At 35.4% G+C, this 26628-nt stretch overlaps 2 protein-coding genes across 2 annotated transcripts in view; both read right to left on the bottom strand.

The window, feature by feature from the left end:
• The window catches only part of LOC128226987 (leucine-rich repeat-containing protein 74A-like), a 38133-nt gene extending 37509 nt beyond the window's left edge, over positions 1–624 (bottom strand). The window contains exon 1 of the mRNA XM_052937138.1: positions 353–624. The gene's annotated coding sequence lies outside the window, so the exon portion shown is untranslated. The remainder of the gene's footprint in view (positions 1–352) is intronic.
• Positions 625–7491: 6867 nt separating this feature from the next.
• On the bottom strand, positions 7492–20026 carry LOC128225793 (leucine-rich repeat-containing protein 74B-like). Its single transcript, XM_052935691.1, has 7 exons — positions 19984–20026; positions 14543–14727; positions 13956–14063; positions 10578–10659; positions 9928–10013; positions 9051–9168; positions 7492–7736 (listed from the first exon to the last, which is right to left on the bottom strand). The coding sequence occupies exons 1-7, from the start codon at positions 20024–20026 to the stop codon at positions 7492–7494; spliced, it is 867 nt and encodes a 288-aa protein (XP_052791651.1).
• Between the last annotated feature and the right edge of the window lie 6602 nt (positions 20027–26628).

Raw genomic sequence — 26628 nt, 5'->3', positions numbered from 1 at the left:
ACATCTTAATCAACCTCATCAGCTTCATTCTTCGCCGTATCGTCATCGTCAATACCAATATTGTTGTTGTTTTTGTTGCTTTGTGGATTTTTAATTGTTGTTGTTGCTTTTGTTTTTGATTTTGTTGTTGCTGTTTAACGTGTTTAACGCGCATGTATTCATTATTTAGTATTTAATAATTATTTTCTAATAGTTATCACGGTGACCATAAAATTACTAGGTTTTTTTCTTAAATTAGAAATCGTACAATGAGGTTTAATTTCAATCCGATTTATACGATTAAAGGAAATTTGACCGGTGCTATGTTACAAAAACAATAACGTAAGGCAACGTTTGACCAAAAAATACATACCTTTGATAAAATCCAAGTTTGATTTTGATCCAAGAATTTATAGATATAATATATTCCCTCTGTCACTTACACCATGTTGTTGATGGTGATACAATTTGTAATTGAAATAATTTGGATTTAACACATTAGTACCACCGCTCGCCTTCCGACTGGATAATCGTATGAATATATAAATATATCCCCAGGAGTTTTAAAGGCATCCTGACTTTACACCGAAGTAAATGAATACTAGAACCACGACCCGAAGTAATTTTCAATTTGTCGTATTTCACTTTTCACCGTAGCTTTTTATTACGGTTAATTGTAAATTTTACAAATTTCGTGGGTCATCCAACTATTTCAATAGCACAATTCCAAAATCAATCAAGTCCTTGATTTTAAACAGAATATGCATAATGGAGTCGTAAAATCACGACACTAATTTTATAGCAACTGTATTTCACTCCATTATTAGAAATATCTCATCTCCTTTTTCCGCCTTCGATTTATTGTATCGGTCTTGATATAATGATATGCTGTGCGACTAAAAATGAAAAGAAAATAAGAGCTTATTAGATTACTTGCGCTGTTAAAGATTTATTCTTTCAAACCTAAAGAATCCATGGGATTAAAGTGTTTACGGCATATTATGGCATCTGATATTTAATTTTACTTAACGTTATTAATTTACAGACTAATATCTTTAGCTAATGGCTTCCATATTTTTGCAAAAAAAAAACACAATCAGTGACATAGCAGAATACACTCTGGCTTACATTAACAGGGCTGGTTCCAGGAATTAATCGGTTAGAGGGGGGAGTGGGGGGGGGGGCGTAAGTTAGGGGCACGGCCTTTTTTTTTACTTTTGCCCTCCCTCAGAACCGAAATTTAAATAATTCAAAATTTTGCATTTTAAGCGTATTTTATTACATTTTGTCTCCGATATTTGCACAAAAACTGAGTTTGGACGATTTTTTGTTTGGGGGGGGGGCAAAAACTGAGATTGGACGATTTTATTTTATTTTTTTTTGGGGGGGGGGGTGGAGGAGGGGGACACCGAATTCACCCTCCCCTGAATCCGCTAATGCTCTATATAAAACACTGTGGCTGATATACTTAAACAAGATACAATGTGGCGTAAATACGTTAACACGATACAATGCGGCTTATTTACGTTAACAAGGTACAATTTTGCTACGTTAACATTATTCGGCTTTGGTCAACATGAAGCAAAATATCTACTTTAACATGATGCAAAATAGATTTCGTTAGCATAATTAAAATGCACTAAGTTAACCTCATATAAATTGGCTTTCGCGAACATGATACAATATAGCTCACGTTTACATAATTCAAAGTGGCTTATGCAACCGTGTTACAAAACATAATCGGTGCTTCCATGAAAGAAGACAACTCTTCGTACGTCTGTGTTTATTTTGCAAGCTACTTGTAACGTTCAGGTAATTGAAAGAAAAGCACGAACGACTTTATTCCGTATTATACGGTTTCTTTATTGCTCACTAAACAAACAAATACACGCGTTTTAAGGGTGAATAAACATACAAAACTGTTTGAACACAACAGCAGGAGATGCGCTATGTGGCATTTGTACATTCAACTCAATTTCTTTTCAGCCCATAGCATCGAACCGACGCAGTTTAATAATTTATGGTTTGAAAATATGTATCAATTAATTTCAAATTGAAATCAATTTATCTGCCATCAGATGGCACATACAAATCCCTGGCCATTTTGTGGGATATTGAAGGCTTTGTCAAAGAGATAACATTTCATAGCGAAAGTTTAAAATTGGGTCGCATCAATCATTCAGCCATGTTTACAAGTTGCGTTTAAGAACAAAGATTTATTCATTTTGTCCTGTATTGTAATTTTGTTTGATGTTATAATTGCGTCGCATAAACTTTGCATTGTTTACATATTATTCAGAATTCAAATTACACGAGACTTTGTCAATCAAAATTGTCAATAATGCTGGTCAGAATATTTGTTTAAATTCACTGAATTATGCAATTTGGTGTGTATAAGAGAAATGTATTATTTAGGTGCTACAAATGACGAAACTAGCTTGTATAAGTAATGTGTGTGTTTTTCATAGTAACACCCCTTTCAATAAAGGGCCAGCCCGCTGGATTTATAAGACGTCTTGATGAACATCTTTAACTTTTGATTCCTGTCCTGTATGCCGGGCGCCTGGTAGAATTTTAGAATTCAGTACAGTCATTTAACTAACTGCTGGTTCAGCAACGGGCCGTTTTAGAACAAGCCGCGTGTGGGGTTTGAACCGTCGACAACCGCTCAGTAGGTGGAATGTCTAATGCACAAGTCAATTGTATCCACGGCCCCCAAAGTCTGCTGGTTTACCGGGGATAGCGGGGGAAATGGGTCAGTTTTTACCTTCCAGGTGGCCCCGAAGTGCCGGATGAATGAGGTGGTTTTGTTTTCACGTCAAAAATAGCTGGGAATGGGCCTTACCTATGAGTCCCGGGGTGCGGGGGGCATTTGGCGGGGATTTTTATAGCAGTTTGTTCCCGTAGGACGGGGTTTTACCTGAGATTGGCTAGACCGTAAGTCAAAGTCTCCGCTATTCCCCGGGAGGCCGTGGTTACCATTGACTGGTGCATAACCACTCGGCCACGGAGGAGGTGTAACAATCCATGGTAAGATGGTGTAAACGTCATGATATCTTTATACCAAATATAGTCTTTTAAGCCGATGATATTATGAAACAAAATGTAACGAGTAATAATTCTTTCTTTAATGAATAACAAAACTTCGACCTTTCGAAGCTATACAATATGTCAAATATTATCCATTTATTAAAAACACAACTTGAAGTATAATTGAATATTAGGTATAAGACAGTATATGTCGGACCATCTGGTCCCAATATGACAACAATACAAACGAACTCCCTCCAAATCTTGTATGTTTTCACTTTTATTTTAAACAACAACAACAAAACGAAACGTATAATCTAATGGTATGTGTTCTTTAAAATATCTTATCAATATATCAACAAAAACTAATGGTATCGTGAAATATGTTCTTTAGCAATTGATAATAGAACGATGAGTTTTAGGGAAATTACATGTTTTGCCATACAATAACCTCGATCATTAAGCTTTCAAAATAGACAAATGCTGCGTAAACAGATGGTCAACTACCAAGCTAGTCATCAAGACCACTGACTAGGTTTACCAGGACCAAACTGTATATGGCAAAAGTCTAAGAAAACAAATAAATCGACCTCGGACAGTTCTCTGCAACAATTTACTATCGAATTCTTATCATTTTGATAATATAAAATCGGAGGAATGCAACCTATCAAGTGACCCCGCATCGACATTCGAAGTCGATATCTGCTACCTGAAAGCGAACACTGTCGACAATTGAATTGGCTGCACCAGTAAAATATGATTCTGATTTCAGATTATTCACTCTTTAGTTTTTTAGCTGTGCACAAAAACATGTATAACAGAGGTTTATTGGATCCTTGAGAATCGTCTGCCGATGCTTTGTGTTTCCAATAAAAATAAACATGATTAGTTTACGTCATTCGTTATTTTCCGCGGAAGCTAGGTTCTCTGGTTGACAAAGTTTACGAGGTCATCTTAAATACCGACGGGATTTCATTGCGCCGTTTCATTTTACTGTTAAGTAAACGTTTGTAAACCAGAATCATAATAAGTAGTATGTCCAGTATTATCAGGAGGGTGGGGGGAGATCCGAATCTGCAACGGTTTAAGTGAGGTTTTGGAGTCTGATATGCAAGATGGGAAACAATGACAAAATACGATTTTCGGAACCTAGCTGTTTTCGCATTGTTTCGCCGCCATCTTGCTTATCAGACTACAAAACCTCACTTAAACTATTGCAGATTCGGAATACGTGTACCCCCTGATTATGATCGTCACTAAAGCGAATCAAGAACATATTCCGTGATGTCTCTTTTATTGAAAACGGACCTTCCAGAACAAGAAGTGTTTTTCTTCCCTTTGTTTCTGTAAGTTCTCGACACAATTATGGATCGATATGGTTTTTTTTTAATTTATAACTTAATACAACTTAACATTAAGTTTATTCTGATGTAAGAATGTTTAGCTTATTTTCATTTACACAATATTTTAAACCATATATATATGAGAAGTTTTATTTAGAAACAATATCATACACATTATTAGTTTAAAAAATGGTCAACATAACGCATGATTTTAACATATTAATACATACAAAACATGCATTTTAAAAAAAATCAAATGGACGAACAACATAATTGTTTACATTGACAACTCCAAACATGTGATATGGACAGTTATAGTCTAGGTCAAATTTGGCAATGAATTATATAATAATTATGTTATTTAAGATTGTTATCATATATTAATCATAATAATACTAAATTGTTTTCACGATCTAACATATTATTCATACTTCAAACAAATTATTACAATTATACTTTACACTGAATTCTAAAACACATTTAATATATAATACTTCGGAATGACATGAACTTTATCAATTCTGATATAATAGTGTATCTTATTTGTATAAACCAAGATTTAATATTTGTTTGCTACGACAAATTCCATGAAATGAAATCGCTTGGCAAATGACAAATAAAAAGCACCTCAGATCAGTCAAATGACTCATTGAAATAGTGTGATGTATTGTAATAATTGAATTATTGTATTCAGACATGCCGTTCATTCATATTCAATTAATAAATTGAGTAATGTTTACCGACACATAACCAGGACATTTTTCCATTCTATATTTTGTGTGGACATGAAAGGGAGTTACTCCTCCATTCAATCGAGACGTTTACCTACATATATTTGGAGTTGTGTCCCATTCAGTAGTCTCAAGTCGAAAGCGAAAGTAAAAGTATTTAAGGCTAGTCTTAGGACGAGTTAAATAAATTCGCAGGCATTAAAAGGTGCCTTACTAAATTGAAATAACGTTTTCTAAAGAAAAATCCTATAAAAAACTATATAGCTGTAGAATTTATTAGAATTCTGGAACAATATGATTATAATAACAATTAGGTGTAGTTAGCCTCTGACTCCTTTTGCTGATATTTTCTTTGGGTTACATTGTTTGTTTACTTCTGCGTATTTGTTAATTGAAAACAAGTGTGTTGAATTAAGAAATAAAATAAAAGCCCATTCATTAAATATATGTTGGATAATGTTATGTGGTGATTCCGAGAGTAGCTACCTGGAAAACTTATTTACGGCAACATGGATTGATCAAACCGTTCACGAGAAAGGTGTGGAATAACCTTCCGTCTGCAGACTGCACATGATTGGATAAAAAACACTTTTTATTACTCTATTAAAAAATATGGAATTTGGTCGTATTTATTTTAGTTAAGCACTGTGAATTTGCAAGTAAATGCATTTTATTTGAGATTATTATCAGTGATAACCATACTATGATAATTAAAATGACACTCTTATTCAAAAACAATACAAACACATGTATAACAAACATCAATTTTGACTGATAAACCCTTAACTGCTTACTAAATTATGCATTAATGAAAAATATTAGTTACTGATAACAAGATTGTAGCCGTGTATTTAATGGCTGAAAACGCAAAATTAATAAATGACTTGTGAATGATAAAAGATTTACCGTGATCTACTATAGTCTCATATGGTAGATAAACCGTGTTTTATGCTCATTTCTTCCAAATTAAACTCGGTATCCGTCATAAGAACCGTTGTTTTTAACATACATTAATCTCTTTTGGAATATTAAAACAAAATTATTAATTGGTGTAAATCTTATTTTGGAGAGAGAGTGCTTCTCTAAGCTTTTTATAAACATTGGTTTCAATAATTAGAGCACCGTTGCCAAAAGTTTGATAACGATTCTTTGTGGATACTGATTTTACTTTCAGTCATGTCTTGTGTAGGTCGTAACCTTTTACTCAAAGTATACTATTAGAAACAAGCGTCTACGTTCAAATGCTTTAAAAACAAATACTGCAACATTTTTAAATAAATTAACAGAATGGACATTAACATTTCAATACAGGTAAACATACTTGGTCTCGTAAAAAATAACTTTATGTACTTTTTTCGTATTTCATTGTACAAACTACATTTCATTAGCAGGTGTTTATCATCCTCTAATTTAGAACATGTATTACATATCAATTTACTCAACTAGTTAGTAGTAATAACAAAACAACTATTGTAAATGTATGTGAATTTTTGGAACAGACAAATAATAGAAGAAACCTTTTAATCAATGATATTGTTTAAGACGTAACCGTGCAATCACTGTTGTACCCACTAATCATCTGCATTTCCATAATGTATCCAAATAACTAGATAAACAACTTCTTATATCTATCATTATTCACAATATTGTTATACATGAATATTCTCCATAGTTGTTGAGCTATTCTTGAATTGTTATTAATATTGGCTACCGTGTAACGATGATCACACGCATGAATATTTTGTTTAATTGTATATATTTGTTTGACGAGATGCTTTGTTGCATAAGTCTAAATAAACTTCTGTTCTGTACATATTATTTCATGTTTTGGTATATAAGAGCATCTTCCGGTTTCAATATTCAATCAATGCGATAATACACACTCTCTCATAAGAGCAATTCTATGTTATTTATGTTAACATTAAAAAATTGAAAAACATATTTGTTAGCATTGGCAACCAGTTAATACATCCCGGATTACTTTCAACATCCTGCAGTAACACATTATAAATACCTCTTACATATTTTCTTCTTTCACAATTTGATACCTTTAATATTTATCTGCAGGTAAATGGTTTATAATTATTTAATAACATAAATAATCATGCAAACATAGATGGCAAGATAAAAAGATTTTTGAGTGTAAAGTAAATAATGTAATATATAAGACATGAATGTTAACTGCAGGGTTTCCTTTGCATAAGTAACCTGTGGTATCACAAGGTAATCTTATAATTTAATTTAAAAGGTGATGCATTTTTTTCTTCCGAGTTTACATTTTGCATTTCCAATTTGAATGTTTTGAAGTGGAATACACGATTTATAGAACGGCTCAGTTGTAAATGAATCAAGGGAAAGCACCAATACATCTGAATTCGGTAAAACTGGATACTTTTCCAAATTCTTGTTCATTCTGACTGCATTTTCAACGGTCCTTTTAAATACATGCTGGCTTGCGGCTGCTGTCTCTTTCTGCACAGCTCCAGATCATTCTGCTCGCGTCGTTCGTTAAGCGCACGCGTGACCAGTTTCTTTAAGTTCCGCGTGACCAGTTTCTTTAAGTTCCACATCGAGTTGTTTTCGAGTTCAACTTTGGAAAGCTTTAGCTCTCTCATTTTTTCGGACGGTCTTCCTGTAGCTAACTTTGTACTCGCTGAAAGGTGCAAGGTTATATGGAGTAGAGTTATATTGAATACTGCTAACGATTGATTTATTGTTTGTGTAAGTTGTCAATATTAAAATGAACACAATTTAGTCAGGTACAATTAAATCACCCTCACAACTACCGTGAAAGGGTTAAACTGAATTTACTCTGACAAAAACAGCGATTTGTACAGCCGTATTTGACCGGCGCCCTCTTCGTCCGCGTCATGGATCAACATGTCAAGGTCAAGGTTTTGTTGACATTTGCTGGAAATAACTCGTGCGTTCCCCATAAATAACGTTTAAACTGCTTGGTGAATAATCTATACAGTTGCAATGCGCCTTATTCAGGCGTCATTTATCATTTTAGTTATTGACATACAATTGACTGTATTTGCCCAGGGAAATGTTGAAGCATTACTACTGCTTTTGCCCTTTTTGTTTAATTTGAACTTCAATGAGACAAAAAAATAAGACTATACCATTATGTGAATTTCCTTCATCCGGGTGTTTTCGGAATTCATCATGCACCGCAACAACGCTATTGACCCCTGTGACGTCAATGGGTTCATGCTCAGCTGAAAATTTGCTTGTTATTTAATGGGGATAATGGTGTGTTTAGCATATAGCAATGATAAGAAACGTTGATAAAAAAACCCATGTCAATATAACAAATCCTACATTTTGAATGCATAAAGTTACGATTGTTTCAGATTATTTTCACACCGATGGTATTAACGTAAATGATATTTCGGTTAAACAATACGAAAACGCAGGTAAACAATGTGTGTTTACAGTTTTCTATTTCTGTCATATAGAATGTGTACTAGAATATCAGAAAAGAAACGGGACCTAACATTGAACGCCATTGTGGAACGCCGGCATACATAGAAGTTCAGAACTAGTTTTTTGCATTAACTAAATTTCCGTTTCCTGTTAGACAGACGAGAGCTGGAGTGATACTCTCCGCCCATTTGGGGAAAGCATGGCAATTGAACAATAGTACCAGATGATCAAACCTTTTTGAAATATTACAAGACGGTACAAGCCTGATTCCTCATTTTCATTAGAACAAAGCTACTAAACCACACACAATTTAAGTTTTTGAAACTGATATATATTTGTTTTAATAACAACACTCAATTGTTATGTTCAAGGCTAAGGAATACTGTGACAATGGCACTTTTTCCGGAATTCTTAAATACGTGGGATATTAAGAAGAGAGGAGCTATTGGAGATAAAAATACCCTGAGTTCTTTCAATGAATCATTCTTCTGCAAGCCAGGGAGAAGTGCGTGGAGAGCCAGTGGATTGATTCTGTTACAGGCGAGGCTCAAGTGTTGCATGGTATGGTTATGGGGTAGGGCATGGCCAAGTGCGCGGCACCCGTCCACAAAGAGCCCGTTCCAAGATAGGTCTAGATCCTCCAAGGTTGTGTTGAACTGAACATACAGGATATTGAATGTTTTGGTAAGTGTTATAAGACAATGTTCTGATATTAAATTGATAATACATTTGGAAGATGGCTGAATCATTTTGTAGTTGAACAACTCAAGGTTAGTCGTTTCTTCCCTCTGAATAACAACGTTGGAAGTACAAGGTGGCCAAAATTGGCAAAAAGAAAGGCACCACTTTGAAATATTCACAACATCGCGTAATTTCGTTTTTTTAAGATGAAAATGATATCATTTTAAAGGTCTCATGTCTTGAAAATTCCAGTGAGGTACAACACAAGACAACACTTCGCGCTACATTGTACATTGATATAATGTTATAATAACTTGTTTTACAATCGCTGTAAGAGAAATAAGTTTAAATTATACTAAACTACACGAGGTATAAATTCCAGTGCAGTGCAGTTACTTTTTCCAAGAGTTCATTATTGTTTTTTTCTTTTATATAAGCCTCAAGCAGTGCAATGGTGTAATGATTTATGTGTCCGTTTCTCACCAAGTGGTCGTGTGTTATCAACCAGGGCACCATTTAAATACCGGACACAAACCAAGGTCAGCCCAAGATTTCGAGTTGATTTGACATTTATTCGCTGTACCGGATCATATTAATGATACTGATTGCAAGGAAATTGGACTTATAACTCTAAAAATGTTGCTGACCATTTCTGACTGATACTGCAAGTTATACCTGCAAACGTAATTGGTTTGGAGCTTTATAGATTAATATAGCCTGTACTATGTTTTTACCTTGAGGGCGGAGCAGATGGCGACCGCAGCTTCTCGTCGGATGTGATTCCAGCTGAGGTCCAACCTCCTCAAACCAACGTTACTGCCTGAGGAAAGGGAAAGATGAAATATTCAAACTATAACGTACGTACATATCAAAGCCACAATCTATGGTTTGCATACATAACATCACAGTGACGCTGTATTTTATCTTATTTATGTTTTAGTTTTCTTCATTTTGGAATAAACCTTTCTTAAATTTAAAAAAAAAAAAAATTGTTAGCTAGTGTTTACTAGTGTTAGTTGGTGCTAGCTAATGTTCGCGACTGTGCTTGTGTAAGCTAGTGTTCGCAAGTGTTAGCTAATGTTTGATGAAAATCTTGCCACCATGCACAATCACCACTTACGTCTAATGAATAGTTATCGTCAACATTGGCATCGTTGTCAACATTTTCGCTATCATTGGTATTATCATCGCTGTCCACGTTATCATTATCTAACCAACATTTCAATTAACCCCGTTTCATGATTTAATCTCTAGAAATTCATTATCAGTATGCATACACATGTACGTATTTTTTATCGCCAGAAACGCCTTTCACCTTATGTATGGAATCTGAAGGCCGTAACGATATCTTGGCTTCCATGGTAGACTATTGTGTTCTACTTACAAAGAGCTTTTCCGATGTACGACCCACCGAAAGTGTCAATTTCGTTTCCTGCCAGCACCAGGTTTTCTATGGAGTCGTTTAGCTGTAATTGGAATGAATGAATCAATGATTATACATAATAGTTTATATAAGCATATGTGTATAATATCGAGCTTTTATATGTTAGATATGTTATTGCTTGAGCTGTAAACATTTTAGAGACATCATTAAATATTTTACATTGGTTAAAATGTCAATGTGGACACCATTTAATATCGGGTCAAAAACTTATGGATTTGAATCTCGAACAAAAATAGCGTGGTCCTTGATGGTTTCTTCCGGTGCAAATTTGTTCAAGGCAGATCGGCTACCATTTAACTCAGTTAACTTCATTAAAAGCATCAAATTGCTTCTCAGTAGTGAGTAATATGTCTGTGACAGAGCAGCAGATCAATCTCGACACTAAAGATATTTTAACATTATATTTCGTGTCAAAATTGATCTGCTGTCCTGTTACAGAAATACTACTAACTACTCTTCTTCCAGAAATACTTTGCAAAATATGATACTCGTTCTAACGGGAACACGCGTAACGTAAATTGTCGGCCGATGCAGAAATGCGCACCCATCTTTTTATATTATGTTATTCATATGGATACATAAGTATGTGTAGAATTACACCTGATTAACTGTTAACCTCTATAACTTCGGCTAGGTGAATAGAATGTCGCATTCCAAATTTATTTTCTGAAATTAAAGTTAGAAAAGGTGATTAAATGGAAAATTGCATTAGCCATGATATGATTTAGTGATATTTGTTTATGTGAACACAGGATAAGATACGTCGTGAAAGGTTTTCTATCATAAGATGTAGACATTTGATATCTATCTATAATAAAATCATATTTTTTTAAATATGGAATTCCTCAAAACAAGCAATTCCATGATTTGCAAGAAGATATGATGTTAAATCGAATCTGTCTGGAATTGTATTACTTTGAAGGCTTTCGAGTACAAAACATGTTCAACTAACTTGAGAGGTCTAAGTAGTTAATGGTTTTCATGTCTTGTAGAACTGCACACAGTGCCTGCAGGCCGGGAAGATCTATATTACATTCTTCTAAGGTCTGCAAACAAAAGAATAAATCGAGTTTGAAATTGCTTTCCTTGACCATGATAGAATTTCCGCTGCTGCCATTGGTTTGTGTATGACTCTATCCCTGCGTGTGAGGAATAGGAGATTGTAAGAATCTTCCATGGCCACTCGTTTTAGATAGGTTCACCCCAACCCGAGCGTATGGTGTTTTGCGTAAAGGAAGTTTACTGAATACTTCCACAAGACAATGTTTCCATAATGCTACAGACAAGGGTTTCAACAAGGGAGGCAATTGCGTGATGACAATAAATGTGGTTTCATACGGGTACTGTTTTAACTTCGCGTGGTAAAGAATATAATTTACAGTATGGCAAAAATATTTAGATCTTCTTATCTGAGGTGGAAGAAAATATTGTTAGTCCCATTGGTCATTTGACTATATTTATGTAACAATAAGATTTTTGGTTCGCAAGTTTCAGGCGTTCGTGCAGCCTAAACGTTCGGGCAGGATTTGGCAATTGTCGAAAGAGCGCTACGTAGCAATCTTTATTTCAAAACAAAATCAACTATGGTTAGCGCAAAACTTTTTCAAACTTTTTCTTTGACACACTTATTTGTAATGTGTGTATGTTTACAATGACCCATGTATATTTATTCTGACTTTAAATAAAACATTGCATAGTTATTCTTTCCTATACGTATACACAAATAAGTTGTGGCATATTTCTGAAGAATTGAGAAATACAGGTTATTTTCTATAAGCAAATTATTTCAAGGTAAGCATGGCAACACTGCAATTACAGATTTTCTTACAAAAATTGGAGCATCTTATCAAACAGCGATTTGTACGCTCGATTTCGAATCATTAATTTTGTGTGATAATGAGATATATTTTGAAACAAATAATTTGGCTGGAAATATTACTATTATATTTAAATTTACAAGTTTATATTTTAATTATATTTCTGATACTCTGTTTATATTCAATTAAATTCCATACAACCTACATTTTAAGCCATTGAAATTGCAAATTTGTGAGCATTAAGTGCTTGACTTAATCATTAAAGGGGCTGTACTCCGTATGATAAAATAGCGGGGAAAAAAAGAAAAGTGTCGAAAACTGACATAAACTTGGCATCGATGTGTACAATGCATTGAAACATACTAACTAAAGTACCACATAGCTTACAATTTACTGAAGTTTAGCAGTTATTTCGTATTTCATTAAAAAAGATTACTGGGTTTGTCTACCAGGTAGAATTCATTCCTTATGCGTGATTGGCTAGTCGATGTTATCACGTGATATAACCGAGGTAGGTGTATAGCTTAATTATGTCACCCAATTAGAATAAGCCTTCGTAGCTCAGTGGATACGACGCTGGACTGCAATTTTGGTGACACAGGTTCGAACCCGGTTTCCGACACATTTTTTTTTTTACATTTTGGTACTTTTTTTTACAATTATGATATCAAAGCGTAACACATTCTATTAGATAATTGTCCTGAGATTCGTTACAGGTGCCAATCTGGTGTACGGTCCCTTTAATCATTAAGAATTTCACCTTTCGCGGGTGTTTACAGTTCCGCCTACTGTCACTCATCCGATACACATTCCCTATGTGCAATAGTTTTAAATTGTTTATTAATAATTAAATTTAAACTATAAACGATGACCGCTCGGCTGGCGGCGCGCTTAACAATGAAAATAGCGCTAAAAACAGCGCCACCTATTACCTAAGAATTATGGGAGAGACGTGACGTCAGAGAGCGCTTAATAATTATCGTAATTATGTCTAAATACTTAAATTATGTCAACCACTGAGAGTAAGCCTTCGTAGCTCAGTGGTCGCCGCGTGACTGCAATTTTGGCGACACGGGTTCAAACCCGGTCTCCGACACATTTTTTTTTTACATTTGGTACTTTTTTTACAATTATGATATCAAAGCGTAACACATTATATTAGATAATTGTCCTGAGATTCGTTACAGGTGCCAATCTGGTGCACAGTCCCTTTAATCATTAAGAATTTTACCTTTCGCGAGTGTTTACAGTTCCGCCTACTGTCACTCATCCGATACATACTCCCTGTGTCAGATTTTGCGTTGTCATAGTACCGCCAAGGAGGTTGTATTCCAAGTCAGTTAGATGAACTGAAGTAATTTCTTAATGATTAAGAAAGGCACGTGCGCTACGCTCACTCCGCCCATTCTTATTCATTAAGAATTTATTCATGTCATCTAACTGTTATTAAGATATTTTCTCTTATGCTTCTTGATACTATTCCCATAGAGTATGTTTTTACCACATCGTCGACGGTAGAGTTCGCCTCGAGCGCCTTGGCAAGATACAGGGCTCCCTTTCCGCTCAGGTCGTTTCCGGTAAGGTCAAGGTCTTTTATCGTCACATTTGTCTGGAACATAGTAATATCCGTATACAGTTAAAAAAGAAATCAATATTTGTTTTTATCCAAAAAGGGCATATCTAAATAATGATTAAAGTCAGAGTTATTAGCATTGCTAAACATAAGCCTATTGTCACTGGCAACTTGTAAACCAAGTTTCATGTAAATATCTTTAACGTTTTATGCGTTACGGTCAATGTTTTTACAAGACGCCGGCAAGACTAATGCCATTACAAAACATCAGCTTGTTTTTGCTCGAAACTAAGACGAGCTACTAATGAAAACATGTTAATAGTTCAATTTTAGTAAGGTGTGTCTATCTAACTTAAATTATCACTACCACATCTGTTGTAAAGGGTAAATGCATCCATAAGAACATGGAAGAGGATTCTTTGAGTTTTAAATTGTTTAATAAGAATTGAACCTAAACAACTAAGAGAAATAACTTATTCATTAACAAGTCAGCTACATGAAAACATGTCCCCTACTTTTAATGCCACAGAGATGCATCGGATGTCATTTGGACCAAGCATACTGTAGGAGACGTCTGCGACGTTATCGTTTAGTTGACGTGCGAAACATCCGCTTGTTGTAACGCCCTTCCTGCTGCATATTTGGTTGTACTGGCGTTCTTCGACGGTCGGTGGAAGATTCTTTCTTCTCTTGGTCTCAGCTTAAACGTCAGGGCAGAAACAAACTGATGGCTACATTATTCACGGCCACTAAACGCCAACTCCGCGCCGTTTTATCAGATCGCAGATTTTCATATTTCTGTTCGAAAATTAATGTTCTATGACCTTAAGTGTTATTTGTGGTTTAAGAACAATGCATAGAACATCATTTTTTAAAACTTAAATATGAACATCTGCGCTCTGATGATTCGTCAGCAGACTTATATAATTTACTGGTTTTTATGCATTTTCGCATAAAAGGGCTCGTTCCAAGACAAAAACAAAATAAAAAAAGTTGTCAAAACCTTAAATCTGTGAAAGTGCAGCTTTAAATCGGCGTGGACGCTGAAACGGCGTCTATGAGAATAGAATGCGTGGCTATATGCGTACACGCAGTTATAGCAATGGATTTAAATATAATCATTTAATGTCGTCTTCAGCAATAAGTAACGATTATTCACATATAAGACACTTAACATTTTAAAAATCTAGCGCCACTCATTGGCTAAAAATCTAGGCCAAACACTTAGCATCATTTAAGATTTGTTTCTGCCATAAGTTCATTTTGATATTATATAATCAAACATATTTTGTATTATGTATACTTATACGGTATGTTAAATAAGTATTAGCATGTCTCATTGTATTGTCTTTTATTTTTACACCGAGTGATATTGTAAGACTGAAATGTTTCCTGGTTTGTTTTAGTTTAGTTTCAACTTATTTATTTCACAACGATTATGAAACAAGCTATTGCAACTTATATTAATTACTTTCGTTTGCACGATGACGCGAGTGTGGTCTTGTACTGTGGGGGAAACCGGAGTACCTGGAGGAAACTCACGTGACCGCAAACCAAACTCACATGCGCCCAGGCCGGGAATCGAACCCGGGTCGCATATGTGAGAAACGAGTACATTAACCACTGCGCTACCCGGACAGGGTTTTTTTACTTTTGTATTATCCTTTATGAAGTGAGTTTTGTGTGTGATCACCAGGCCGGACAAGTGCATGAGTTTCCTCCGGATACTCCTGTTTTCCTTAAAAACACAAGACCACACTCTCGCGTAAATTCGTGTCAACAGAGTGATTAATATAATGTTGAAATGACTTGTTTCACATTTGTTGTAAAACATATAAGTTTAAACTATCCTTTATCATAATACAGAAAAAAATTGTGTCAATGTGTGTGAAAGCATTGACCATACCATGTTATTTCAAATTTTGCATTGTATAAATTAAAATAAGTTTTTTAATGAGTACATAAACTTTCCTTGAAAAAAGTGGCCCGTAGATTCCACCCACTCATCATTTATTACCATTTGCAGCAACTTTCTTCCGCATCGTTCCCATGTCCCAATCCAGTTTTATATATTCCCAATTTATCATTTTCAATTTAAAATTCTTGAATCCGATTGGTATATTTTTTACTTTATATAAAAAGCACAGTCAATTAAAACTATTCTTTCACACTAGCGCAACCATATGAAGAAAAACACAACTTAAATCCGATTTGTATAAAACTCTTTTATTAAAGAGCACTCCCAATTAAAATTATTTGATCACACTATCACAATCACATGAAGAAAACAATACGTGGAATTATTAATCAAAAATCCGGATCCCTTTAGGTTCAACTTATACGCTCATCTGACGTTATATGACGTTTACATAAATAAATATTAAAAGCTTCAATGGTTGTTGTTAAAACTTATGCCAACAAAGTAAGTACTAAAAGATCAAGTTATTACGTTATTCAGCTGTTTTGTTAATTACGTCAACATGGACTTCTTTGAAACTCAAATTCACACTTATTAATTTAAATACTAATATCATTATATATACTTGTGTTTTCAAAAGACATTAACAGTAATATCACTGTTATTTTTACCTTACAAGTCTTTTTGGTAAAAATAATTAGGTTTTGGACATTAAGGTGTACGAACCACAAATTTGTTAATTTTTGAAACCTGGTAATCCTTTAATATTTTAGAAATCATTTGAAAAGGTTTCATATGCAGAAAAATTAACACAAAACTAAATAACACAAGCTTGATTATTTTTTCAAAATGTAACGATTGATTTCAGTTCAAATAAAGAGCTTAAATGCAAACTACAGTAAAGACTTTATGGATGAAGTCGCTTTGACAATTTATTTAACTTATTTTTGTTTTTTGTACAATTAACAAGCAATACCTTTTCGAATAATTTGAACACAAGGCATTAAAGAGGCTAGACACTAAATGGTCTAAAATTCGGCAAAAACAGTATTTCCTCAAAATAAGCCTAGAACTGTCAATGCGGTCAAGTCGGAGGCCGATGAAACGTCACCTTACATTGTTTAAATAAAATCACGCAACGATCATGTTGCTGCCTCATTCAGTGTGTGTATACCACGTGATAAATTACGTCTTAAATGCTACGTCGGAGGGCAACATTTTGCTTTGAATGAAGACTTTAAACAAAAATAATTTCCCTATTTCTTCACCGTTTTAAATGAAACATAGCACAGTCTACGCCGCTTACGAAGCCACGCCTTCGCTTTTTTTTACCAGAGTTTGATTGAGAGTTTAGTTTCTTAAAACACTTCCACAAACCTTTTCACAATACGGCCTCTCTGACTGAGCACTGTCAAAACATTATTTTTGAAACAGGTTTGCCGAATCACCTTATCAAACTCCGATAATAAAACGAAGGCTTAAATCATATCTGTTATGAGTACAGATAAATATACCGATGCTATTTTTAAATTACTGACAAAATCCTAGTAAACCTTGAATTAGAAAAATGCGCATAAGCTGCGAAAGATACATGTAAGCGATCCATCAGTAAGATTTACTGCGTTGAACACACCGATGTCAATTTTATGCACGTTTTTGACATTTATCTTTTATTCTTGCAATTTAACCATCTGGTGTCTTGTTCCTTTAACATGTATCGTCAATGGCGCGAAGAAATTCTCATTTGTGGATCAGATTCCTTAATCTTTAAACCAACCGATATTGTCAAAATAAGATATGGTAGAAGTAAATTATACAAATAAAACAACAACATGGATTTAACATCATAATTTTATAATGACAAAGAATCACAATGGAGAAAAATGCCATTCAAATCGTTTTCAAATCTTGTTTATAATCAATTATTGGCTTGAATACAAATCCGTTATACAAGTGACACAATTTTTTCCACTTTCGTCATGGCGCGATTTTCCTCACGAGCCAATCTATGGGTTTGAAATAAAGAGCCAGCGCTTTTTAATACTGCTAAAGTGAAGGCTTCAAAACAATAGTGGGGAATGATTATCAATAACCATTGAAGCAATAGGGCGCAAAACTAATTTCACCAAACTTTCTAAGTCATGATCAGTAGATGCACACGTTTACGATGCAGCAATTTTGTCGCACAAATTTAATTCTTTGGGCTGTTGATTGCTCCGATGACGTCTCCTGTTATTGGTAAATGACACTACCCTTCCAAGTTTGAAACCTCAACATGTTTGCGGTTAAAAATCGATAACGACGGTTGTGCAAAGGCTACACAATACCCATCAACATCCGGGGGTCTTCTCAAACGACTTGTCTGCCATTTAGCCCAACAGTTTATATCGTGAATGCTATATAGTACGGAATGTCGTTAGGGGCATCGCTTGTGAATGTGTTCTGATCTGATACGCGATACTCGATAGTATGATGGTGAAAACGCGATAGTACGATGATGAAAACGCGATAGTACGATGATGAAAACACGACAGTACGATGATGAAAACGCGATAGTACGATGATGAAAACAAGACAGTACGATGATGAAATCACGAAACTACGATGGTGAAAACGCGACAGTACGATGATGAAAACGCGATAGTACGATGATGAAAACTAGACAGTACGATGATGAAATCAAGAAACTACGATGGTGAAAACGCGACAGTACGATGATGAAAACGCGATAGTACGATGATGAAAACACGACAGTACGATGATGAAAACGCGATAGTACGATGATGAAAACACGACAGTACGATGATGAAAACGCGATAGTACGATGATGAAAACACGACAGTACGATGATGAAAACACGATAGTACGATGATGAAACATGACAGTACGATGATGAAAAAGCGATAGTACGATGATGAAAACACGACAATACGAGGATGAAAATGCGATAGTACGATGATGAAAACACGACAGTACGATAGTACGACGATGAAAACGCGAAATCACGATATTACGATGGTGAAAACGCGAAAGTACGATGGTGAAAACACGATAGTTTATCGCATTATCATCATCGTACTGTCGCATTTTCGCGTTTTCGTGCAGTGAGGGTACCCTTCTTGTTATGTTGTAGGACTGGTGCACAGGCAGGATGTTAACATGTCAACATCTACCCCTGGTTCTTTAATGCGCGCAAGTTTATAACAAAACATGTATATTATAAATAAAGGAGCTACGCCGCTTTAATTATTTTTCTCCCACCTCAGATAAGTAGATCCAATAATTTAACCATGCTAGATATTCTTATCTTGCCCACGGGCGAAGATAAAATGCCCGTATGGAACTCCTTTTTTATGGTCACCACATTGTAATTACCTCCCTTGTTGAAGACTGTCGTCTGTAGCATCATGGAAACCTTGTCTTGTGGCAATATTTAGAACTCTAGTTTATTATTTCTCGCTTCGAATGTCACCATAAAACATTTTTCACGCACCATTCAAGAAATAATTCTTCACTCTGCTTAGGACTATTTAAAGACCGATCCGACCATTTACATACTCTTAATCACTGCGCGAATATCCATGACAACCACGAATTATCCCATATCCGTACGCAATTATTTTCACTAAGCACAAAAGAGTTCCAGCAAAAAAATACATTTTTTACTTAATTTTGTTTAACTGAGGTGGGAGAAAAAGCATCTACAATAGCCGCTCGTGTAAGATAGGTTCATTCCGACCCTCACGCAGGGTGTTTTGCGGAAACTCGGTAAACCTCGTTTCCGCAAAACACCCTACCCTCGGGTCGGAATGAACCTATCTTACACTCTCGGCCATGGAAGATACTTATAATCTCCTATATTGATTCGTTGGGCATATACTGGTGCAGCGAAATTTCGTTATGGCAGCCAAATTGTTAATAAAACGGATTGAATATGCAAGTACAAAATATGCGGTATACGTGTCAGCTAATCATAACAAGCTCGTACTACCAGCTAAGCTCACCTCCGGCAAGTGATGCGCTACCAGCTATACTCACCTCCAACATACGAGGCGCTATCAGCTGAACCCTGCTCCGGCATTCTATGCACAACCAGCTATACCCACTTCCGGCATATGATGAACTACCAGCTAAGCTCACCACCGACATGTGTTGCGCTACAAGCTAAACCCACCTCCAACAGGTGATGCGCTACCAGCTATACCCACATACGACAAGCTATGCACTATCAGCTATACCCACATACGACAAGCTATGCACTACCAGCTATACCCACATACGACAAGCTATGCACTACCAGCTATACCCACATACGACAAGCTATGCACTACCAGTTATACCCATCTCCAACATCTGATGCGCTACCAGCTGAACCCACTTCCGGCAGCTAATGCACTTCCAACTAAGCTCACCTCTGACATGTGATGCACTACCACCTGAACCCACCTCCGACATGCAATGCACTACAAACTGAACCCGCTTCCGACATGCTATTCAATACCATCTAAGCTCACCTTTGTCATATGATGCACTACTACCTGAACCCTTCTCCGACATGCTTCGCACTACCAGCTATATCCTTCTCCGACATATGAAGCGATATCAGCTGAACCCACTTCCGGCATATGATGCTCTTCCACCTGAACCCACCTCCGACATGCAATGCGCTACAAGCTGAACCCACCTCCGACAAATGATTCGCTACCAGCTGTACCCACTTCTGGCATATGATGCTCTTCCACCTGAACCCAGCTCCGACATGCAATGCACTACCAGCTAAACCCACTTCCTGCAAGTGAGGCACTACCAGCTAAGCTCACCTCCGACATGTGAATCGCTAACAGCTATACCATTCTCCGACATTCCTTTGCACTACCATCTGAACCCATCTGAACCCACATCCGACAAATGATGCACTACTAGCTAGGCTCACAGCTGACGTATGATGCATTTTCACCTGAACCCAGCTCCGACATGCCATGCGCTACAAGCTGAACCCACCTCCGACATCCTATGCACTACCAGCTGAACCCGACTCCGACATGCTATGCACTACATTCTTAGCTTACCTCCGACATGTGATGCGCTACCTGCTATACACTCTTACGACATGCGATGCGCTACCAGCTGAACTCACCTCCTACATGCTATACGCTACCAGCTAAGGCCTCCTCCGAGGTCGGGGTTTTATTCTATACACGCTCACGTACTGACCATTGAAATCTATACAGCCCTAAAGTATTACCGTAAAGTAAACCATGAAACTGTTGACTGCGACCATGTCAACTATTTCTGTTTCCGGACAACACCTCAAGCTCCCACATTTAAGAATTATAACGATTTTAAGTGATTTTAACTTGGACTTCCAATATGACGACATGGGTGACTACCCTCCAGTCAACTTTGAAAGTACTGCGTCACCCTGAGCAGCTAACATTATGATTTGTCGCTGTGCCATGTACAAAAGGATTGGGATCAAGTATGCTAACACTTAAAGATACATGCTTTTACTTAGTATATACTGTTTGACTTGTGATTTAAGCGACATATCAAGAGACGAATATTTGAATGTTAATTTTATCTATGTATGGTTCATAAAGGCACGTTGTCAAGTGTAAGACCCACAAACCTTCTTCAAAGTTGAAGTCACTATTGTGCAACAGTCAATTGTAACCACAGCCTAGGTCCGGGAAATACATGTAGAGTGGACTTTGACTTTCGGTCCAGCCAAGCCTGGGTAAAATCCCCGCCCTGCAGCGAAGAACTGATGGTAAAACCCCACCAAATTCGCCCGCACCCGGGGACCGTAGGTAAGGCCCATTCCTGCTGTATATTGCGCGAGGACAAAACCACCCCATTCACCCAGCACTGCGGGGCCATCTGGAAGGCAAAAAATGGCCCAATTGCCTTGCTATCGCAGGATGGGGGAGGGGGGTGTGGTTACAAATGACTGGTGCATAACATTCTGAATGCAATGTCAGATTTTCATTGAGAGACTTGCTTCCATTTGTTAAAATTTTATTTTAATCAATTGCGGCAATGATAGCAGATCAGATATCATGCACAATAAACATTTTCCTTTTCTTTATGTAATACTAGTATGTCTTGAAGAATATCAAAGATTGCGGGAATCGAAAGGTTTAATAACAAGACTTACAATCTTCATTGATAATGACAAAGGTATCAAGTATTGAAACATTCAAATATAATTTCAGGTTATGCAGGTTGTTGAGAGCAATACCATGAGGAAAGGCAGGAAAGAGTAAGGGTAACGATCTTATATTCTGGTAATGTTAACAAGAAATATGTAAAACACCTTCGTTTTTTTAAACATGATTTTCCAATAGGATATTATGTGATCCTAAAATTGGGTACAAACAGGTCTTTTTACTTCATTGAATTTTTAGGAATATTTAACTGCTTCAGACTTAAAAATAATATCATGGCAGTAAAGCAAACCACAAATAATGTTTTAATATATTTTGCCTAATACTATCGTACAGGCCATTCATAAAGCATATCTTTGTTGTAAACAACACTTTAATATTTGCACAATAGGTTTTAAGACTTTGAACGGTTTGAGGTGATCAACAAAAGAATGATTTTTCGTAGACTTTTCTTTTATATGAGATATTTACAACCTTAAATCAATATTATGATTTAATTGCAGTATGTATTCATGGCCAAATGGTGTTCGAGAGATGGCGAATAAGGATTTGCTAGCAGCGTTGAAGATTGATAATAAGTATGCTGTATTTGTTTTCTCGTATATGAATACTGTGTAACCATTCATCAATGGAGATGGAAATATTGACATTCACTTGAACTCTTAATATAAGCCTATCAATACAAATGTGGTGCAATAGATTTAATCATTTCCATATTTCGAAAGATGTTTTCTTTCACTTAAACTATTTACTCTTTGATGTAATAGAAAAAAGTAAGTCTATGGACAAATGGCCCAAATTTCTTTAAAAATCGTGTAAATATAGCTTAAGTTCTTTATTCCACTCACAAAATAAATATAAACTATTTCATCATATGTATCTCAAAATAATTTCCTTCACACCCTCAGATTCTAATAATCAACGTGAGAATATTATACAAATTATACCAAACAATGGAACATTATTACAGCTTTGCATTTAGAATTGTTGAATGCGTCTTCAGTATACTATGATATAATTGCCATGTTAAAATGTGACTGGAATTTACTAACACTCAGTGTACAGAAGACATTTTTTCTTAAATGTTCTTATACACTTTGCAGCTTATTTGTTCATTGCATTTGGAAATAATAATGAAGAACTGCGAATTAAAATATGTTTTAAAAATTAGCTTGCTGATAATTCCGTACCATTTTTTTCAGGCTGCCGCTTGTATATGTGAGAGTGTTTTATACACTGAGGCACTGCCAGTCATATTTGAAAAGGTAACAACATCTGTCATTTTCTATGCACAACATTGTAAGTAGTGAAATTTTGTTAGCTAAACTTTGCCAATTTTTGAACACAAATACTATGCTAAATGTTTATAAAACAGGTTTCAAACCTCAAGTGTATACATTAATAAATCTTAAAGATTCTAAAAGTGCCTTAGATAGCACTCTGGTTTTGTTTTAGCATGTGTTAGACGGTCCAGTTTACTAGCTTAGCAATTACCTTACTTTTAATTTCAGGCTACTAACATGTCACTTAAAGTGGCTGAGAAAATACCATTTGGTTCCATACAGAGGAAGTTCATTTCATCAATAACGGCTCGGACAAAGTAGATGTTGGCATTTGTTAATTCTATCGAACTTAATTACTTGCCTTTTCGCAATCATAAACTAATTCTTGTCATTTCCTGTTAGCCACATTTGTTCCTGTATTGCAAATAAACTGATAAATGCCCAAGATTGCCAAATGATTGCTAACTGCTGGTCTTTAATAAATCGGGATGATTTTAATTTATATCTTATTTATTTTTCCAGGCAAAGAACAGAATGAAAGGTTCTCTACACATAAAAAGTAAAGAAATAATGAAGTTCACACTACAGTTGACAATCTGGATGTGTTTCCTTTGTTATTTGAACATGATTTACGATAGCTTACACTACAAGTATGCACTACAATATCTATATTAATAGTAATAATATTTATTGATAGTTATAATATTTCATTAAACATGGATATGGAAAACATATTCTTTGACTGTGCAAGATAAGATAAATCCAGACAAAGCAGACTTGGGTCTTTACAAATTTAATTTGTTCTCAGCTAAATGCACTTCTTACCATTACTTATGTAGGCAAGTTCGTTAATTTTCATAGTTAATCACAAACAGTTTTGTGATAGAAATAGTTGCCTAATTTAATGGTATCTACATATTTATACTCGTTAGGTAAATAATCCCTACTATGCCTTATACGTCAGAGTATTTAGTTAACTTGGATTTGTTCTATTTTTTCATCCACATACTTGAAATTTGTCTTGTAACCATTTTTGGAGGTTAAGTGGTGAGTAATCAACCTTTTTCACAACATTTTCTTATTTGGGGATAGTATGTATTTATGTTGACACTATGTGTACCTTCATTCTCCTCATTTTTCTGTACGAACCAAGAACAAATGTGTTATTTTAGTTTAACAATTTTAAACTGTATTTATTATACTCTTCATTTATTAGCTTTTGTATATTTTCAAACTTTTTTTAACAAATTTAAACGTGTTGTTATTTTGATTATATTGTATCCGTGTCATAGGGTACATGTCCATTCCCAGCCTTCAGGATAAAACAAGATATATTCTTTGTTGTAAAATGTGTTCTTTATATTCAGATCACCTCTTAGAAACTATTCTGTTTTCCTAACAAGGCTCAGGCTGATAAGTATTGTCTTCTATTCTTGTCTCATTTAATTAATTATTTGTCCTAGTACTTCCACTGTGCAACAGTGCTTACAAGTGTTATGTGATCTTAGTGATATGTTTGGGGATTAGATATTCTTAGGAACACCAGATGACTGTCCAATAGCTTATATTCATGATAGTATATATTCCGGAAGTCCTGGTATCAAATTACATGCATATACATATAGTGTGGCTACAGAGAACTCAACACTAAGCATTTTTCTTACAAACTAATCTAAGGCTTTTCCCGCATGTAATTACTACATTCATTGTACCTCATGTTATATAATACATTATATATGATCAATTAAACAGATTAAAGCCAAAGCTGTTGTTAAATAGTTTTTAAAAGCTGTATATGTATAATACGATACTGAGACTGTATAGACTCCAAAGTTTGTCCCAACTTGAGGCTGTATAGATTCCAATGTTTGTCCAAGCTTGAAGCTGTATAGATTCCAATGTTTGTCTTAAGTTGAGGCTGTATATATTCTAATGCATGTCCCAACTTGAAGGCTGTGTATATTCGTATGTTTGTCTTAAGTTGAGGATGTATAGATTCCAATGTTTGTCCAAAGTAGAGGCTGTATAGATTCTAATGTATTTCCCTACTTGAAGCTGTATAGATTCTAATATTTGTTCCAAATTGAGGCTGTATAGATTCCAATGTTTGTACCTAGTTGAAGCCGTATAGATTCTAATGTTTGTTCGAAATTGAGGCTGTATAGATTCCAATGTATGTCCCAACTTGAAGCTGTTTTGATTCCAATGTTTGTCTTAAATTGAGGACGTATAGATTCCAATGTTTGTCCAAAGTTGAGGCTGTATAGATTTTAATGTATTTCCCTACTTGAAGCTGTATAGATTCTAATGTTTGTTCCAAATTGAGGCTGCATAGATTCCAATCATTGTCCCCAGTTAAAACCGTATGGATTCTAATGTTTGTTCCAAATTGAGGTTGTATAGATTCCAATGTTTGTCTTAAGTTGAGGCTCTATAGATTCCAATGTTTGTCTTAAGTTGAGGTTATTAGATTCCAATGTTTGTCTTAAGTTGAGGTTATTAGATTCCAATGTTTGTCTTAAGTTGAGGTTATTAGATTCCAATGTTTGTCTTGAGTTGAGGATGTATAGAATCTAATGTATGTCTCAACTTGAAGCTGTATAGATTCCAATGTTTGTCTAAAGTTGAGGCTGTATAGGTTCTAATGTCTGTCCCTAGTTGAAGCTGTATAGATTCTAATGTTTGTTCCAAACTGAGGATATATAGACTCCCATGTTTGTCTTAAGTTGAGGCTGTATAGATTCTAATGTCTGTCCCTAGTTGAAGCTGTATAGAGTCCAATGATTGTCTTAATTTGAAGCTGTATAGAGTCCAATGTTTGTCTAAAGTTGGGGCTGTATAGATTCCAATGTTTGTCTAAAGTAGAGGCTGTATACAGTCCAATGTTTTTCTAAAGTTGAGGCTGTATACAGTCCAATGTTTTCTAAAGTTGGGGCTGTATAGAGTCCAATGTTTGTTCTCACTTGAGGCTGTATAGATTCTAATGTCTGTGCCTAGCTGAAGCTGTATAGATTCCAATGTTTGTCTAAAGTTCGGGCTGTATAGAGTCCAATGTTTGTTTAAAATTGAGGCTGTATAGATTCCAAGCTCTGTCCAAATCTGAAGCTGTATGGAGTCCAATGTTTTTTTTCCAATTTAAGGCTTTATTTAGTGCAAGGTCTTTCGAATTTGAATATGCATCGATTCCTATGTCTGTCTTTATTTGAAGTTGTATAGAGTCCAATGTTTGTTCT

This window comes from Mya arenaria, chromosome 3 (assembly GCF_026914265.1).
Source record: "Mya arenaria isolate MELC-2E11 chromosome 3, ASM2691426v1".
NCBI classification, from domain to species: domain Eukaryota; kingdom Metazoa; phylum Mollusca; class Bivalvia; order Myida; family Myidae; genus Mya; species Mya arenaria.
This window is presented reverse-complemented; position numbering and strand designations above follow the sequence as displayed.